Raw genomic sequence first — 15,135 nt, 5'->3', positions numbered from 1 at the left:
AAACAAAAAACACAACCACCCACCCACCCAACTATTATAAAGCTAGATGCTAATCTTTACATCAATCAGGTCACTGCCTGGAGCTCATTTGCCTTGCAAATACTCTATTGTTACATGCTGTGTCCCTCCCTACTCGCTTAAATGACTAACTCCACCCCAAAAAAGAACAACTTTTGCTGAAATTGCTGGACGGGAGACAGATCCTGCCCCTGAAACCATGGGCCCTGTCAGCTACTCATCGGAGACCTACGACTTGGTGAGTTGCGCCTGGCTTTGCTTGTTTGAGAGGACAACAGGGAGGGCGGATAAAGCTGGGCTGGGCTGAAGAACCTGATTTCCATCACTCTGAGTCAGGCACCTTGTGCAGCAGCCTTCAGCAGTATAAATGACTGTGCACACAGCGTGCAAAGCCCTGGAATCTTGTCTACGATCTTTACGTAGCAGGAATACCCAAGCTAAACCCAATACTATAATCTCTCCACGCGTGAAAACCTTTGGTCCAACTACACACGCTCCTACCCTTGCTTGCCTTCTTGGCGAACAGGCTGCCGTAGGCTCCACTGAAAGAAAAACACGCCGTATACTTACCAGAGGGGAACTGTAAAGAAGGGAAGGTGAATTGCGAGTACTTCTTCTAATAGGGAGTGATAACGCTGTGTGTTCTGCTCTGTAGTTCTCTGCGTTTGCAAGTGAGAAGACAGCAGCTGCACCTTTCAGAACGCATTGTGCTGTCCAAGGGGAAGCCCACAGCAGCACTGTGATTAGGGTGCCTTTCAAAGGTTGCAGCTCAACATTTATTTTTTAATACAGTGGCTCTCTGCAGCAGACCTCAGGTTAGTTTCTCTGAAGAGAAAAAGGCTGGGTTTAATTTTTAGCAATTTTTCTGTCCCTCCTTTGTCCTATACACTAGGGAAGAGAGAGGAGATGTAGCAGGGGCAAGCCCAAGGCTCCGTATTTTTTCTGACTCACCCAGTATAAAAATCCTTTGTGAATAGTGGTGGTTTCATTTAGAACTTTCTTGCAAATGACACTTCTCTCCCTGACCCCCACAGAAATTCAGTGTCAGCGCTAACGCTTGCTGGGATATTAAAACCAAACTCAACCCTGTTCATCTCCCCCAGCTGAACTCTCCATTGGAAACCTGTCCCACCAGCAGAAAACCAGGGAAGCTGCAGCGTGTCGCACGCTATAAGCAAGCGGCTGCGCGTGGCAAAGCTGCATCGCTTTTAATGCAGGAGGATCAAGCAGCACTGGGATTCCTTCTTTGTATACCATACTTTCCAGAACCTTAGTTTAGCAATTTTCTCCAACATAATGGGACCGACGTGACCTGAGAGCCATAAAGGCACCTGCGCCACAGTAATGTGGTATTTCCAAAGGCTTTGCTCTTATCTGTGGGTTTCCCTGGTTCTGCACCCAAAGAGAGGATGAGCAAAAGCTCCAACAGTAACTTGCACTGATGTGGGCAATTTCAGTTCTAAGGCTTTGGGAACTGCGCTTGTCCCGGCCCTGGCGCAGGCTGGGAGGGAATGACTCACGTGGAAAACCCCTCATTGCGCACGAGCTGCTTCTCTTCTGCAGCCAAGTGTTTTGATTGCTGGCAGTTGCGGGGAACTGAGAAAAGCAGCTGACACACAGAGAGTGGAATAACTCTGAGATGTGGGTTAGAGGGGAAAAGGGATCCCCAAACAAAGCGCACATGGGAATGGGCTTTCCCAGGCACGCACTTGGCTGCTCGGTTACAGAAGAAGGCGCCACTTTATCACCTACCCCCAAACCTGGCTGCACTTTTGTTGTACAAAGGTCCCACTGGTGACTTCTCCCACCCTGGACCAGGCAGCCACCTGCTTCCAGACCTCAAAATGGGAATCGCAGCAGTGTCCCAAAAAGCCTTGGCTTGTTGCGCTTGGCACCTCCTGCAGCTCTGGCTCCTGCCCTTCCTGTCCCAGCCCAGGCTCTGACTCTTCATCCTCTGCTAATTGTCTCCAGCTCATCTCTGTCCGCTCCCACCCACGCCCGCAGCTCGGCTCGGAGATGCACATGAGCGGAGGCCTCAGACACAGCTCCATGCGCTTCCCCGGCCCGCGGCTTTTACCGTAAGAGCCCTACCTGCTATCTTATCAGCCATCAGATGGTGTCTGATAGCGGCACAGGCTCCGCACCTCTGGCTCCGAATGCGATGCTGGAAACTGATGCTGGTCACCCGTGCATCCTGAGCAGCCAAGTTTGGTCACTGAGCCAAATCGCAAAGGTTTTTGGTTTGGTTGTGGGTTCTTTTGTTTTGTTTTTGAGGAGGTTCAAGGATGTGGCCCTGGCCAACACATCACAGGTTTCTGTGCATCTTGGTACATCCTGAAAGAGCCCAGGAACTGACTAGGCAGGAAATATTTTCAAGCCAGGGAGAAAACAAACTGGGAGGGATTTCTAAAGGCTTTTATCTTTGGCAGCAACCTCCAGTCTCCAGAATCCTACAGTAAACTGGAAAAATAATTGTTCTCTGGCAATACAAATGCTCGCAGCCCCACCATTACATTAGAGGAAGACAGTCTCGTGCATTGAGGTTTTGGAGAAGAAACATAAATCACCCTTCTCTAGGCAGGCACAACACAGGGCTCAAGGCTGGTCATGGTCATTTGGCCCAGCAGCACGCGGAGGGAGCAAGAAAAACCCCAAGAGTGCTCTGAAGCTGTTTAAAGCAGGGCTGGTATTTTTAGGTGGGAACTCGGCTGGGGGAAGGAGCAGCAGGTGCAAACGGCTGCAGCCGGCAGTGAAAGGTATGAAAGCCGCAGCAGAAGCTTCCGCTGTGGCTGCCGCCGAGGTCTCGGCACCGCTCTCCGGAGCAGGGGTGGGTGGGGGAGCGCGGGGTGGCTGCTGACGAGCTCTTCTCAATTGCCACTCATTTCTCAGCTCGCCACAAGCCTCCTGTGCCGCTCTCTTTTACTTCCTGTCTGCGTCCCAGCCCTTTGCTTTTGTGAATGCCCAGCTCCGGCCAGGTGCCCAAAGCGGCCAGAACATCAACCAGAGAGCAACTGCAGCTTCCCAGGACTGGTGCACAACCTCAGCCCAACACAGGCTGCTCACCTGCAAGGAGCTACAGCGGGTGAAGCGTGAACCATATCTGTGGTGGCTCTGTCGCACTTTCCTCGTCAGTCCAGGGTCCGAGCGGTTATTTTCAGATTCCCTTTCCTGCTCCAACTGCAATTAATTCAAAACCGCAGGGTTTACCAACAGAACAGATTGCTCTTTCCAGCATCTGTCACCATGGCTATGGAATGGCTGCTGCTGTCCCCACCTTGCCTTGCTCTGCCCTGGGCAGCTCTGAGGTCTCTGAGGAGGAGAGGCAGAAGGAGACAGCATCACATAGACTGAGGTACAGATGCGCTCTGCAGTGAATCCCACCGCCTTTGTACCTGACAGCAGGCAGCACGGGGATGGCTGGTGTCAGAAACGGGTGCAAAGGTTGGGAGAGCTGGTAGAGGAGGGTTCTGTACTATGTGAGAAAGCAAGAACAACCAGCAGGTAACTCAGCAAGAACCAGAAGATTAAATGGGTTCTCCTGTTCATAAACTCCCCTCTGGTAACTGGAATCTCTCTCTCCCCTAGAGCCAGGTAGAGCTGAGTGGTTACTATGAAGCTGAAAACACCACCCCTTCTTTGGAGGGCTATTTTTGCTTCAACCCAGCCTCGTCCATGGTTGGCAACCAGAGAGATCCCTTCAGAAAGGTCTTCATGCCTCTCATCTACCTGCTGATGTTTGTGTTGGGGACGGTGGGCAACGCTCTAGTCCTGGTCATTTTAGAGAGGTTCAAGCGGTCTCGCACCACCACAGAAAACTTCCTCTTCCACCTCACCCTGGCCAACCTGGCACTGTTGCTCACCTTCCCCTTCAGCGTGGTGGAGAGCTTGGCCGGCTGGGTGTTCGGGAAGTTCCTCTGCAAGATCCTCAGCGCTGTCCACAAGATCAATTTCTACTGCAGCAGCATGCTGCTGGGGTGCATCGCGGTGGACCGCTACCTGGCCATCGTCTACGCGATCCACACCTACCGCAAACGCCGAGCTCGCTCCATCCACCTCACCTGCATGGCTGTCTGGCTCTGCTCGCTGCTTTTGACGTTACCTGACCTCATCTTCATGGAAGTCTGGACAGATGACAGCAACCGCAGCATTTGCTATTTTCCAGAGGTTGGGATCGATGGCAACAATGTCTGGCTGGCAACACGCTTCCTCTACCACACCGTGGGCTTCTTCGTGCCGCTGCTGGTCATGTGCTACTGCTACATGGCCATCGTGCGGGCTCTGTGTCAGTCCCAGCGCCTGCAGCGGCAAAAGGCCGTGCGCGTGGCCATCCTGGTCACAGGCGTCTTCCTGCTCTGCTGGAGCCCGTACCACATCGTCATCTTCCTGAACACGCTTACCAAGCTAGAAGCCTTCACCAAGAACTGCCTCCTGGAAGATCAGCTGGACACGGCCATCATGGTCACGGAAGCCATTGGCTTCACCCACTGCTGCCTCAACCCCGTCCTCTACGCCTTTGTTGGAGTCAAGTTCCGCAATGACTTCTTCAGGATCCTGCAGGAGCTCGGCTGCATAAGCCAGGAGACCCTTCAGGAGATCCTGGAGGTGACGAGGAAGGGCAGCGGGATTGAGTCTGACAACACCACGTCCATCTCCACTTTCTAGCAGGTGAGGGCTGCCTGTGGGGCAGCGCTGGCCTGAGGTTCGCCTTCCCAGCCGCACACGTGCTGTGGCCTCAGTCCCCTGCTTCACGCATGTCCCCACCACTTTCTTCACACTTCAGGAAACTGAGGTCTGATAGACACCCAACACCCAAATCCCGTCTTTGCTGGCACCTCCTGGTTCTCATAGCTGTAGAAATCCACCTGGCAGCTGTTGGCAAATGCTGGCTGTCCCATGGTCACTCTGTCAGGGCTGGACAAACCCGAGTGGGTTGAACCTGATGTTTCCAGCTCTTCCTCACAAACCTGACCTGCAGGCACCCTGTGCACGGAGCCAGGCACGAGACTGGGGTGCCGGGGCAAGGAAAGAAGCGCAACCTGGTAAACATGGAGTTATGTCGGTGAGCAAGGACTAAGGACAAAAGCCAAGCAGGTCTCCATTTCACTGGCTCAGGTTGGTAGGGATGTGCCTGAAGCTCAACAGCTCATTCTCAAGTTGTGAGTTGAAGAGAAAACTCCCCGAGCCATGAGGCTTTTCTACAAAGCACAGTCCACCATTTCCTGCAGCGCTGCGTCTTCAGAGCTGAAACCTGCAGGTAATGGCAACCATGGTTGTGCAAGCACGTACGCCCAGCAGAGGAGGAGCAGCTCTCTGAAGCGCGCCCTTGCTACCTCCACGCTTGTACCGGTGAGCAAACTCGTTGCAGATGTAAACACCTTCACAGCCCCGGTTCTGATGGGAACTGTGCTCCTACACAAATACATTACTGAAAAAATGAACAGTGAGAGTGTAAAAAATCTTACAGTGTTCACAAGATAAAAATAAAACCTGCACACAAACTAAGGGTGAACAGATTACACATATATTACTACTATAGGTTTTAGCACTGCTATGTTGGTAAACTTCTAGAAAGTTTTGATGTGAGCTGTAATCAACAGTTAAATAAAACACCTTCTTCTCACATATAGTGCTTGTAAGCCATTGTCTGCAGTCGTGTCACTTTTGCACAGGCAACGCATCAGAGAACACCAAGTGGGTTGATGGCAGCTTTCTGACAAGCATTGCTCTTCACACATGGAGACCACAGGGCTCATAAGCACCGTGCTCAGGTTTCCCTGCCCCAGCAGGCCACACTGCATTTGGAGTCAATCCAAACTGACTCTGCAAACAATGCTGGGGCAGACAGCTCAGAGAAAGTCCCAGTCCCTGCAGAAGGCAACCCCGAAGAAGGGGACATGGAGACCCCTGAGGCAGCACAGCACTCTGCATGTCCTGCAGCGTGACCAAGGCTCCCAGGAGACAGCCGGGTGTTTCAGCGAGCATCCTGCCACACGCAGCAGTCACGGGGCTGTGCCGGGCGGAGGAGCGTGCACAAACCAGGGGTCGTGCGAAAGAACCGTGTCTGGGGGTGCTGCAGAGCAGGGGCTCTCCCCACACCCTCGCACCCCCTGCCCTGCTCTGACTCACATACGGTTTCATTTTCCTTATCAAGACGACGATGTGCCGTCTCACCCCAGTCTCCCAGAACCAAACATGCTCAAGCACTTCATCGTCTGTACTGCTGCCTGCTGTGTCATCCCTATTTTAGCACAGGCGGCTCTGGACATGTGGTGCCACGGCCACCAAGGTCCGTGAACAGGGGTCCTGGGCTGCCATGTGCAGCAACCCCAGCTCTGCACACAGGCAGCAGCATGACCCCTTTCTCCCTCCAAGCCCCCAAAACCAGCCTCTCACCCCGCTGCCATCACGGCATGCTCCACGTTTGCTCTGGCTCCCTACAAGCACGCAGCAGCCGCAGCGCACGTGAGCTTTGCCAGGCCACGAGGTGCCCAGAACGAGGGTGAACTGCGGGGCTCGGCAGCAAGTCCCCGCACTAGGTCACCTCTTTGCTTTGCAGTCCTGCCCAGGGACCCAAGGTGTTCAGGGTGGTCCTGCCTGTCCCCCGCCCATCCCTGGGCATGCCCCTCCACTCACCTGGGACAACCATCCAGTCCCATGTCCTGCCAGACACGAGGTATTTGTAGCATGGCCAGCTGAGCCGCTCTGATCAGCCCCAGCTTGCAGGTGATGCTGGCTGAGCACACCTGCTCGCAGCCCCGCCGAAAATCACACAGCTCACTGAAGACAGGGTCAGGTTTTGAAATTTGTCTTTTTAATAAAAAGGCACCTATAAAACAGGTCAATACATTACAGGCAGCACAGATACCCAAAAACAAGCCTAAAAATTGTTTCAAATAAAAACCAATAAGATGTCTTCACATATTGTATTTATATATTTATATTTATATATATATTTATATAATGGTACAAAATGACTGGGGAAGTTTCTCCATGGGATGACAGAGAACAGGTCAGTCACCATTACCTCAATGTGAAAGCTAATTCCAGGTGCGCGATTATCTGACGTACTGAAAGATGAGGGTTCCCAGCATCCACTTTTTTTGGAGCTGGAACAACACGGCGAAGTCATGGCTAAAACATGGGCAAACCTTTCACTGTGATTAGGTGGAGTCAGTACACAGAACTCAAGCGGAGGAGCCGAGCAATAAACTACAAGACACGAGACTAAACACAGCTCACGGCAGTGGGCAACCGGCTGTTGGCAAACCCAGGTCTAACAAGGACTGGCTGGTCGTCCAGTCGCTGCTCCACGGTCCCCGGCTCTGACCGGGTGTCAGGATTTCCTTTTTGCATCCAGGGCTGCTGAGTCAAAAGCTTTCCTCCTTACCCATCTGTCACTGGGGGACAGGGCTCCCTCGCGCCATCAGGCAGAACTGGCACCGCGCTGCCCTGTCTCTGCGAGGGGCAGCACCGAGGTCCCTGTCACCACGGCCTGCAGGCGGACACGGGTGGGGACCACCAGCCCCAGGCAACGAAAGGGACAACAGGAAAGGTACGGACACGTGGAGATCTCCACCAGGCTGAAACAACAGCTGCCTACAGACAAAGATCTTCCATATAGAAAATATTATGGCTTCAAATTAACCGAGACTAGCTGGTGGGTGATGAGCAAGGTTTGTGGCTGCCATCAGTATTTGGATGTTTACGCGAGACTACCAGGAGCCAACACCTGAAGTGCAGCCAAGAGAAGCCACAGCCTTTCAGGCGAATTAAGCTTAGAAGCAGCTCAATCTGTTTGAGCCACGTACTCCCACGTGAAATGCACACTCCGAAAGGATGGAGAATCCCAGCAGCTAACACACCAGGTCCAGACCACACTTGGTTAGTCCAGCCTGCAGCTTATTCTTCTGCTCCTACTGCCAAGGGAAGGATGAGCACTTCCAGGGATTGTTCCACCTCCAAAAATGCTGCTCGCTCATATCATATACAACAAAACCACGCAAAGCAGGAGACCAGGGCGAAATCCTCCCTTGAACCCAGACCGGCTCTTCCTGCTCAGGACTGCGCGCTACAAAATGCCTCAAGGCTTTAAGGTATTCCTCACTGGACTCTGTGGTTCCCTCTTCTCCCCCTTCTCCCTGCAGCAGCGAGTAGGGAAGGGTGAGCTCTGTTACAGGAGAGGTAGTTGCTAAGTCTGGCTCTGCAGAGAAAATCTGCAGCCAGTGTTCCTCGGGCAGTCGCGCGCCCCGAGGTCACCGCTGGACAACCCCGGGCACGCCGTGCTGGAATCCGGTCCCCGCGGAGCTCCAGAGCTGCTGCGGCGTGTGCGGCAGAGCAAGCGCCTCACCCTGCAGCCCCCTCCAGGAACAAACACAGGTCACGATCACCACTGCCATGCGTGGGAAGACCTTACGGAAAGCAGGATGGGGAGGGTGGAGTGCATCCAGAAAAGCCGGAGGAACGAGCAGCTGCCACACAACCTGGGCCTCTCCCGTCCAAGGCACGGGACAGCCACACCACTGACCCCAGACAAGACAGCTCTTACACCAAGATGGGGATCTCACACAGGAACAGGTCATCTCCAACAGCGGGACCTCTATGGTGGGATGCTGCCAGCAGCTCAGGACGAGATGGAGCAAAGATCTCCTGCGAAACTCTAGAGAAGGAGAACCGACAAGCGTGAGGAAGACCTGGGAGAGCGCGCAACGGCAGAGGCAGAGGGGCCGCAGCGCAGCTGCAGGGGACGGCAGCCAGGTAAACCAGGTAAACCCCTGGTGCGGGCAGCTGCAAAGAGCAAGGGTCCCAGCCAGCCCCGCCTGGAAGCACAGGAACGCATCACCTCATCTCGGAGCCCGTCTGTGCCCGCGCAGCGTTCCACCGGGGCTGCAGCTCTGGACTCTCAACAGCCCTCAGTCGTCGGTCGTGTCCGTCTACTCGGCACAGCCTCGCAGGAGGCCGAGCTCTGCGCGAAACTACACACTCCACACATGAAACCGTTCAGATGTGTGAACAACACAGGTCTGACACAGTCACTCTACAATGGGATCTCTCAATGCCCTGTGCACCCTGGGGGATGCTCCTGCCTCCCCCAACGAGTTTTCAATCCTTGTACATGTTGCTTTTAGCATGTTTTTTTGTTTCTGTTTTTTTTTTTTAAACATGTTTTGAGGCTTCTATTAAAACACAGAAATACAGAACAATTAAAAACCAGCACAAGTTTTGCCTTTCCCAGCGACCTATTTACAGCTATTTCCAAAGACCCTCTTGCACATTATGGTTGCTAAAAAAAAAAAAAAAAAAAAAGGAAAAGGAAAAGGAAAAGAAAAAGAAAAAAAAGAAAAAGGAAAGAAGAGAAGAAAAAAGGGAAAGAAAAGCACTTGACAGAAGAAAACGGTAAATGAAAACTTTACGAACTGCGGCAGGGTCTGGATGTCCCTGATCACCACGCAGGGTTCAAAGTAACAGCCCCACTCCCAGCCCCTCAGCCCTCCCCTTCCCCAAAACAGAAAGGAAAAAGAAACCCAATTCACATCAAGTTTACTGCACATCTGGTTTTCTGTGTAGAGGCGAATCCCATATGAAAAGCATCCCCCGTGGCATACTGCACCGGCGCTGGCCCCCAGCCCTCCCTGGCGAAAGGTTTTAAAAGGTCCGTAGAGCCAGCGGGGTCCCGCCGTCCCGAGTGGCAGACGGGGTTAGAAAGGCAGGTTCGCCATGTTCCCGGGCCCAGGGATGTAACTCATCTGGCTGTCCAGGGACACACTCCTCTGCCTCATCTGGTGTGTGACCATGAGGTTCTGCTGAGGCGGGGGCCCCATGAGAGAGCCCTGAGGTGACATCATGTGTCCTGTCTGAGCATACATGTCCCCCGACACGGACATGCTCCTCTGCTTGGCCTGCATCAGCATGAAGTTCTGCTGGGCCATGAGGCTCTGCTGCGGGGACATCATGCCCTGGTGCATGCTGTTGCCCATCATGCCTTGCTGGGGCGGCATGCCTGTCCTGCCCAGCATGGGCACCTGTCCGGGGTGGCACATGGGCACGCCGAGTCCCCGCTGCACGCCCTGCTGCCCAGGGACGTTCATACCTGGCCGCACCGGGGGCTGCTCAGCCATCATGTTCTGCAGGTTCATGAGGTGGAGGTTGGAAGGCTGCGATTTGGGCGCTTGGCTGTCACTCTTGGGGAAATACTGCAAGGTGCTGCTCGGCTTCTCGGAGGGGATGATCCTGGACAGGTCGAACTCAGGGATCCCTGTGGGCGTGGGGCGGATCACCTCGCTGAGCTCGGGGTCGTTCAGCACCGACGCCACACCAGGAAGCACGGGCGGGTAGGGCTCGCCGATCCGCGGGGGGATGTTCTTGCCCATCATGTGCTGCTGGGGGGGCATCTGGCTGGGCTGCTGGGAGGGAAGGTCCTCAGGCGGCATGGGCATCCCTGGTGGGTAGTGCTGCTGCATCCCAGGGCCACCTCCCGCAGCAGGGGCCATGGGCATGCCGCCGGCGGGGGACGGCATGGCGTTGTGGGGCTGCTGCATGCGGGGGAACACCAGCTGGTTGGAAGGAATCATCTGCGAGCTGTTGGGTACAGGGCCACACTGCTGGTTCAACGAGTCCTGGGGCCCCGGGGGCAGCATCATGGGGTTCGGGGGGGGCACGCCTGCCCCCGGCGCGCTCGGGTGCATAGGAATGTTGGAGCCCAGCGGGTTTGGGGAGGACATCATGGAGGTGGGGGGTGGTTCATGGGAGAGGGGCTGCTGACCAGGCATGTTCATTCCCATGGGGCTCTGGGAGGATCCAGGCCCCACAGAGTTCAAGTGCAGTTGATTTGGCTGATTCCCCGTCACACCTGAGGAGAAGAAAAGGAGAGAAGAGGTAAGTCTGCCCATAGACCTCTCTGGGCTGCCAAATCCACACCCTGGAAGCCTGCCAAGCACTGCTGCTCAGAAAGCTCGGGTGTGGAGCCCGATGCTCAGTAAGCAGCTGCAAGATGGGCTTGCAAAGCACCAGCGTCAGGAAAAGTGCCCCAGACTCCATCCCTTGTAAGTCCACCAGCAGCAGAGAGCGATTTCAGCTTCATCCAGTGCCATGCTGGATCTGTTGTTCCTTACAGCCCACTGATTTTAGAGCCTCAGCTGGCTCTGCATGTGGGGACAGCCCAACACCACCACCTCAGCAGGTCTCCCAGCTGCCTGGGAGGCACCGAGGAGCGTCCCTTCACGGGTCAGCCACCCGGCAAGCTCCCGCGACCACACCACCTCAGGCTGCGAGGGAAAAACAACCGAAGAGCTGTCAGCCCAACACAGGCGCTGTGTGCGAGGGAGGACTGTGCTCATCGGCGCGGCAGAGCCATCAGCGCCTGCGGAGGGGTTCGGGGTAGGAGGAAGCCAATGTGTTTGCACGCCTGTGGTCAACTTAAGTGGCTGCTCAGTAGTGAAAGAGTCAAAAAGCTGATTCTTCATTTTGAAAACTGCCAAAAATATTTATCAGACAGCTTTAAACCCCTAAATCAAGCGGTACAGCGTGTTGGAATTCCCCTTCGGGCTGGTCACCAAGTGATGAAAAACACTCATTTGCTTAGCTGTCCTCCCCAGTGCCACCAGCCAGCGGAGCGTATCTGGCTGCCGCCTACAGAAATCAGAACTGTGCTACGACGCAGCCTTTCCTGTGCAGGCACCTGGGCCCCACTCAGAACACCCAGACCTTGTTCAGCGCACCCCTGTCCTGCTGCACGAGAACACAGGGGCTCCCCAAGCAGCAGACCTGACCTCTGCCTGCAAGTCCTGCACCTGAGACAACTCCAGGGGCCGTGAAAATCCAAGGCCAACGCAGCCGCGTAGGGTAAAGGTATTCGGAAAACTTCCAGGGCTTGGGGCAGAAGAGTGCCTCAAACACCAGAGTGGCTCACGTCCTTCCAGACAGCACACCTGAGCCAAAAGCTGCAGGACAGCCTGGGCACAGGGCAGAGGAATGAGCAGACTGTGACAAACGAGGGCGAATTCAAAGCTATTTGACGTGGCAGTCGGTGGGAGAACAGTTTCTAATGCCCTCTTCTGCCTGGTGCCTCAGCCACAAGACAGTCTGACCCATCACAAGCCCCAGAAGTACGTACCTGACATGCTTCCAGGTGGGAGCATCGGCCTGTCTGGCAGCAGCTCGTCATCGGAGGTGGCGATGGTTTTGATGGCGTTGTGGTAGAGTGGTGTGGAGCTGGGCATGGCGTACTTGGACATCTGGGACATCATCAGCGAGAGGGGGTTCTGGGAGGGGGATGGATCTGGAGAGGAAGTAAAAGGCATGTTGGGATTCATGGTGCTGGAGGTGTTACTGGCAGGTGCGGAAGAGCTGCTCCGAGGCCCAGGAGGGAGAGAACCTGCAAGCAAGAGAAAGACCAGCTTAGGGGCGGAAGTAAAAGCTGCTCTGTTCTCCCTCCCATCTACCCAGAAAGGCCCTGTTTGGACTCCTGGGAAAGGAGACCTGGCTCCACGAGACGCAAGGGCATGCACGGGCACAAATGTCTCCCCACTCCTGCAAAAGTACACGGGCTGGAGAGAAACACCATTCTCACGCACACCAAAACCGAGCACCCACGCGCACACGAGACACCCAGCCTACCCTGATCCAGTCCTCCCATGGAAGCCGAGGAGTTCAGGCCGAGCGTCTGCTTGCTCTGGTTGACTCCCGGGCTGGGCATGGTGGCTTTGGGAGACGGCACCCAACCAGGGGAAGGAACAGCCATAGAAGGGGACTTGAGGCGGCTTGGTGAGCCAGTTGGAGACCGGACATTAAGCGAGGAGCTCATCACCTGTGGGGACTTGAGGGGCCCAGACTGGTTGGAAGGTGGCATGCTGACCATCTGCGAGGGCGTCTGCGGGGACTTGAGGCTGGCAGAAGGGGAGGTGACCAGTGGCGAGTGCACCTGGCTGAGGGTCGGAGACTTGAGGTGACCCATGCTGGGCGAGTTCATCTGGCTGATGTTGATGGTGAGGTCGGAGGGCCGGCGGCCCAGCCCCCGGGCAGGCGCCGGGTGAATGCTGGCCAGGTTGCCCCCCTGCACAGGGAGGGGATTGGAGGCTGGAGGCAGAGGGATGTGGCTGAGCCTGGTGGTGCCACCAATGCTCCCGACGGGCATGGTGCCCTGCTCAGGGCTGAACATGTCTGAGCCACTGCCCATCTCCTGGGGCATGTTGGGGTAAGGCCCTTGCCCACCAGAGAAACCTTGCTGTCCTTGGTTGGGGAACTGGGAGGGCATCATCATTTTTTGCGGTCCCCCCAGCATTGCACTGCCATTGCTGTTCTGAGCCCTTGCCCTGGCCAGCTCCTCAGGGCTCATGCCCTGATGGGCCATAATGTCAGGGCCCCTCATCTTCTGCGACATCATCATCTGCTGCTGCGGGGTCATCTGGACGTTGAGGTTCATGTTCATGTTCATGTTGACATTCATGTTCATGTTGAGGTTGCCAGGGCCCATGGGTGCGTCCATGTCCCGAAGGCCCGACTGACTCATAGGGGGGCTCAGCATCCCCCGAGTGCCTGCAAAATCCATTCCCATGGGGGCACCGCTCAGGCTGTCCCCTGTTATCTGCCCAGCAAACATGGATGGATCCATCTGCCTGTGAGCCTGTATCATCCTCTCCATTTCCATGCCCTGGCCCATGGAGTTGCCGGACATCCCCATGGGCCTTTGCATCGCCACCTGGCGCTTCTCCATCAGCTGGTGCCGCAGGATCTCCTCCCTGGCACGGGGATTCATGAATCTTTCGGGGTCCCCTTGCCCCGACGGGTAGGGCAGGCTGCCTTGCGGGAAGTTCCCAGGGCCTCCCATAGGAGGCAGATCATCGCTCCAGCCCATGCCAGGCCTGACCGGCCTCTGCATGGCATTCATGGGCCCAAGGGCATCCAAGGGCATGCTCTGCATCCCACCGAAGCCAGAGACTCTCTGCATTTGATTCCCAGGGAACCGCGGCCCCGGGAACGGCGGCCCTCCCCGCAACTGCATGGGGTCCTGCACATCCATGGGTCCCCGCAGCTGGCTGCCCATCCCCGGCGGCCACTGCTCCCCAGGCTTGCTGTGGTAGGGCGGGGGGGGCCCACGCATCATCATGCTCCCCATGGACTGCGGGATCATGATCTCCTGCATGGGCCGGCCGTGGATGCTGATCTGCTCCTCTTTCCGCCGCTTCTCCTCGTAATACTCTTCCTGCAGCTTCCGCCAGGCCACTTGCTCCGGTGTCAGGCTGTCCTGGTTCAGTCGCTGCATCATCATGTTCATCTGCTGCCCCATGTCAGCGCCTGGGTGGTGGGGCACCTCGTGCTCCAGGCTGGGCCCACCGAGGCTCTGGGTCTGGGAGATCATGGACTGCAGAGGCTCTTCATACTTCTTCATGCTGGCGGGGGGTGCAGCAGACTGGGCAGGGGCTGCCTGTGGCGGAGGAGCCGTCCCACCCTCACCCGCATTTTGGCCGGGCTTCATGAAGGGCTCGGCCTCCCCGCTGCGCAGCAGCAGGCGCTCAATGTCCCGCAGGGTCTGCAGAGAGCGCTCCCGGTGCTCCAGCTGCTCCTTGGAGAGCCCTTCTGAGTTCAGGGGGTTCCTGGGGCCCAGGCCCGCCTGCCCATTCCCCGGCAGCCCTGGAGCCGGGCCCTCCCCAAGGAGGCTGGAGCTGGATGTGGCGGAGGAGTCCACCTGCCCCGGCTGCATGGTGTTGGTGGACGCGGTGGGCGTATTTGGGTGGTTACTTCCAGCCTGGTTGCTGCCACTGTTGTTCCCCAAAGAGTTGGGAGTCAGATCTCTCCGGACATCTTCACTCGTCCCCTCCTGGGGCAGGCTGCTGGCTGCAGGCAGAGGGGTCTGACTGATGGTCTGAGGCGGGGGCTGCGGAGGGGGAGGCTGCGGTGGTGGCTGACTCACTGGAGGTGCCGGCGGCTGGGACTGTGGAGTGTTGGCAGCCGGAGGGTTAAGTGGAAGCGGCTCGGCAACCCCCAGCACTTTAGGAGCTGGTGCCTGTCAGAGAAGAGTGAAATAAATGTGAGCAGGAAAAACCCAGGGTAGGTATTCTTCCCTGCACCCTGCAGCAGACCTGTCCCGAACACGTGCCCTGCGGCAGGTCACCTTCACCGTTC

At 56.1% G+C, this 15,135-nt stretch overlaps 2 protein-coding genes across 3 annotated transcripts in view; one reads left to right on the top strand and one right to left on the bottom strand.

Annotated features, from left to right (window-relative positions):
• Positions 1–3,555: 3,555 nt before the first annotated feature.
• On the top strand, positions 3,556–5,528 carry CXCR5 (C-X-C motif chemokine receptor 5). The gene has a single exon (XM_065855794.2). The coding sequence runs from the start codon at positions 3,691–3,693 to the stop codon at positions 4,678–4,680; it is 990 nt and encodes a 329-aa protein (XP_065711866.2). The 5' UTR covers positions 3,556–3,690; the 3' UTR covers positions 4,681–5,528.
• A 1,279-nt stretch (positions 5,529–6,807) lies between these two features.
• BCL9L (BCL9 like) overlaps positions 6,808–15,135 on the bottom strand; it is a 38,821-nt gene continuing 30,493 nt past the window's right edge. The window contains exons 6-8 of one of the 2 annotated variants that reach the window (XM_065855569.2): positions 12,631–15,016; positions 12,128–12,388; positions 6,808–10,864 (exon numbers count right to left, since the gene is read on the bottom strand). In XM_065855569.2, the coding sequence (XP_065711641.1) occupies positions 9,714–10,864; positions 12,128–12,388; positions 12,631–15,016 (3,798 nt within the window). In that variant the 3' untranslated portion in view covers positions 6,808–9,713. The remainder of the gene's footprint in view (positions 10,865–12,127; positions 12,389–12,630; positions 15,017–15,135) is intronic. The other variant, XM_065855568.2, reaches the window with a different exon arrangement.

The sequence above is a fragment of the Patagioenas fasciata genome, chromosome 24, assembly GCF_037038585.1.
Source record: "Patagioenas fasciata isolate bPatFas1 chromosome 24, bPatFas1.hap1, whole genome shotgun sequence".
Classification (NCBI taxonomy): domain Eukaryota; kingdom Metazoa; phylum Chordata; class Aves; order Columbiformes; family Columbidae; genus Patagioenas; species Patagioenas fasciata.
Note: the sequence above shows the minus strand (reverse complement) of the source record. Positions and strands in the feature narration are given on the sequence as shown.